The following is a 1,160-nucleotide window of genomic DNA, read 5'->3' as shown; positions in this document are numbered from 1 at the left end:
TCATCAGTTAGACGTCAAGAATGCATTTTTACATGGAACTTTCTCTGAAACTGTTTACATGCATCAGCCCACCGGATTTCGTGACTTGAATTATCCGAATCATGTTTGTTATTTGAAGAAATCACTCTACGGATTGAAACAGGCTCCACGTGCTTGGTATCAACGCTTTGCAGAATACGTTTTTCGACTCGGTTTTGTTCATAGCAAATGCGATCACTCGCTATTTATTTATAAAAAGGGTCATGATACAGCTTATATTCTTCTTTACGTAGACGACATCATTTTGACCGCGTCCTCTACATCTTTGAAAGAATTAATCATGCGACATCTCAATGCTGAATTTTCCATGACCGATCTCGGTCAACTGAGTTCCTTTCATGGTATATCTGTCACGCACACGTATGAAGGGTAATTTCTTAGCCAAGGTAACTATGCTCACGACATTCTTGAACGAGTCGACATGCAATATTGTAAGTCTGCCACAACACCTGTTGACACTAAATCGAAACTTAGCTCACGGGCAGTGGCAGTTTTTCATGATCCGTCTTACTTTCGAAGTCTTGCAGGTGCTCTTCAAAACTTAACTTTTACACGCCCGGATATTTCGTATGCGGTACAACAGATATGTCTTCATATGCACGCACCACATGACGGTCACATGGGTGCTTTGAAACGGATATTACGGTACATTAAGGGGACCATCGAACATGGTATTTTTCTTCGAAAATCTCCTTCGCGTAATCTTATTGCATACACGGATGCGGATTGGCTGGTTGTCCCGATACGCGGCGGTCTACATCCGGATATTGTGTATACCTCAGTGATAATTTAATTTCGTGGTCGTCTAAACGGCAACCCACTCTTTCTCGCTCAAGTGCCGAAGCCAAATATCGTGGTGAGCTAATGTTGTTTCTGAATCGTGTTGGTTGCGAAATCTTTTGCTCGAACTTCACCAACCTAATCACAAAGCTACTATTGTTTATTGTGATAATGTTAGTACAATTTTCTTATCGAGTAATCCCATACAACATCAAAGGACCAATGAAAGGACCCGTTCATATACATTATAAACGATTCACAATAGTTGATTACATCGCGAGGTATTTGACCTCTATATGATACATTTTACAAACATTTCATTCGTTTTTAAAAGACAAACT

The 1,160-nt window shown here is 40.2% G+C and overlaps 1 protein-coding gene across 1 annotated transcript; it reads left to right on the top strand.

The window, feature by feature from the left end:
- The first annotated feature begins 460 nt into the window (after nt 1-460).
- On the top strand, nt 461-832 carry LOC139863155 (uncharacterized mitochondrial protein AtMg00810-like). Its single transcript, XM_071851802.1, has one exon. The coding sequence runs from the start codon at nt 461-463 to the stop codon at nt 830-832; it is 372 nt and encodes a 123-aa protein (XP_071707903.1).
- Nucleotides 833-1,160: the final 328 nt, after the last annotated feature.

Source organism: Rutidosis leptorrhynchoides, chromosome 8 (assembly GCF_046630445.1).
Source record: "Rutidosis leptorrhynchoides isolate AG116_Rl617_1_P2 chromosome 8, CSIRO_AGI_Rlap_v1, whole genome shotgun sequence".
Lineage (NCBI taxonomy): Eukaryota > Viridiplantae > Streptophyta > Magnoliopsida > Asterales > Asteraceae > Rutidosis > Rutidosis leptorrhynchoides.
Note: the sequence above shows the minus strand (reverse complement) of the source record. Positions and strands in the feature narration are given on the sequence as shown.

Excerpts from the sequence above, each read along its gene's own strand:
- LOC139863155 (XM_071851802.1), top strand. The coding sequence starts at position 461 with ATGCAATATTGTAAGTCTGCCACAACACCTGTTGACACTAAATCGAAA.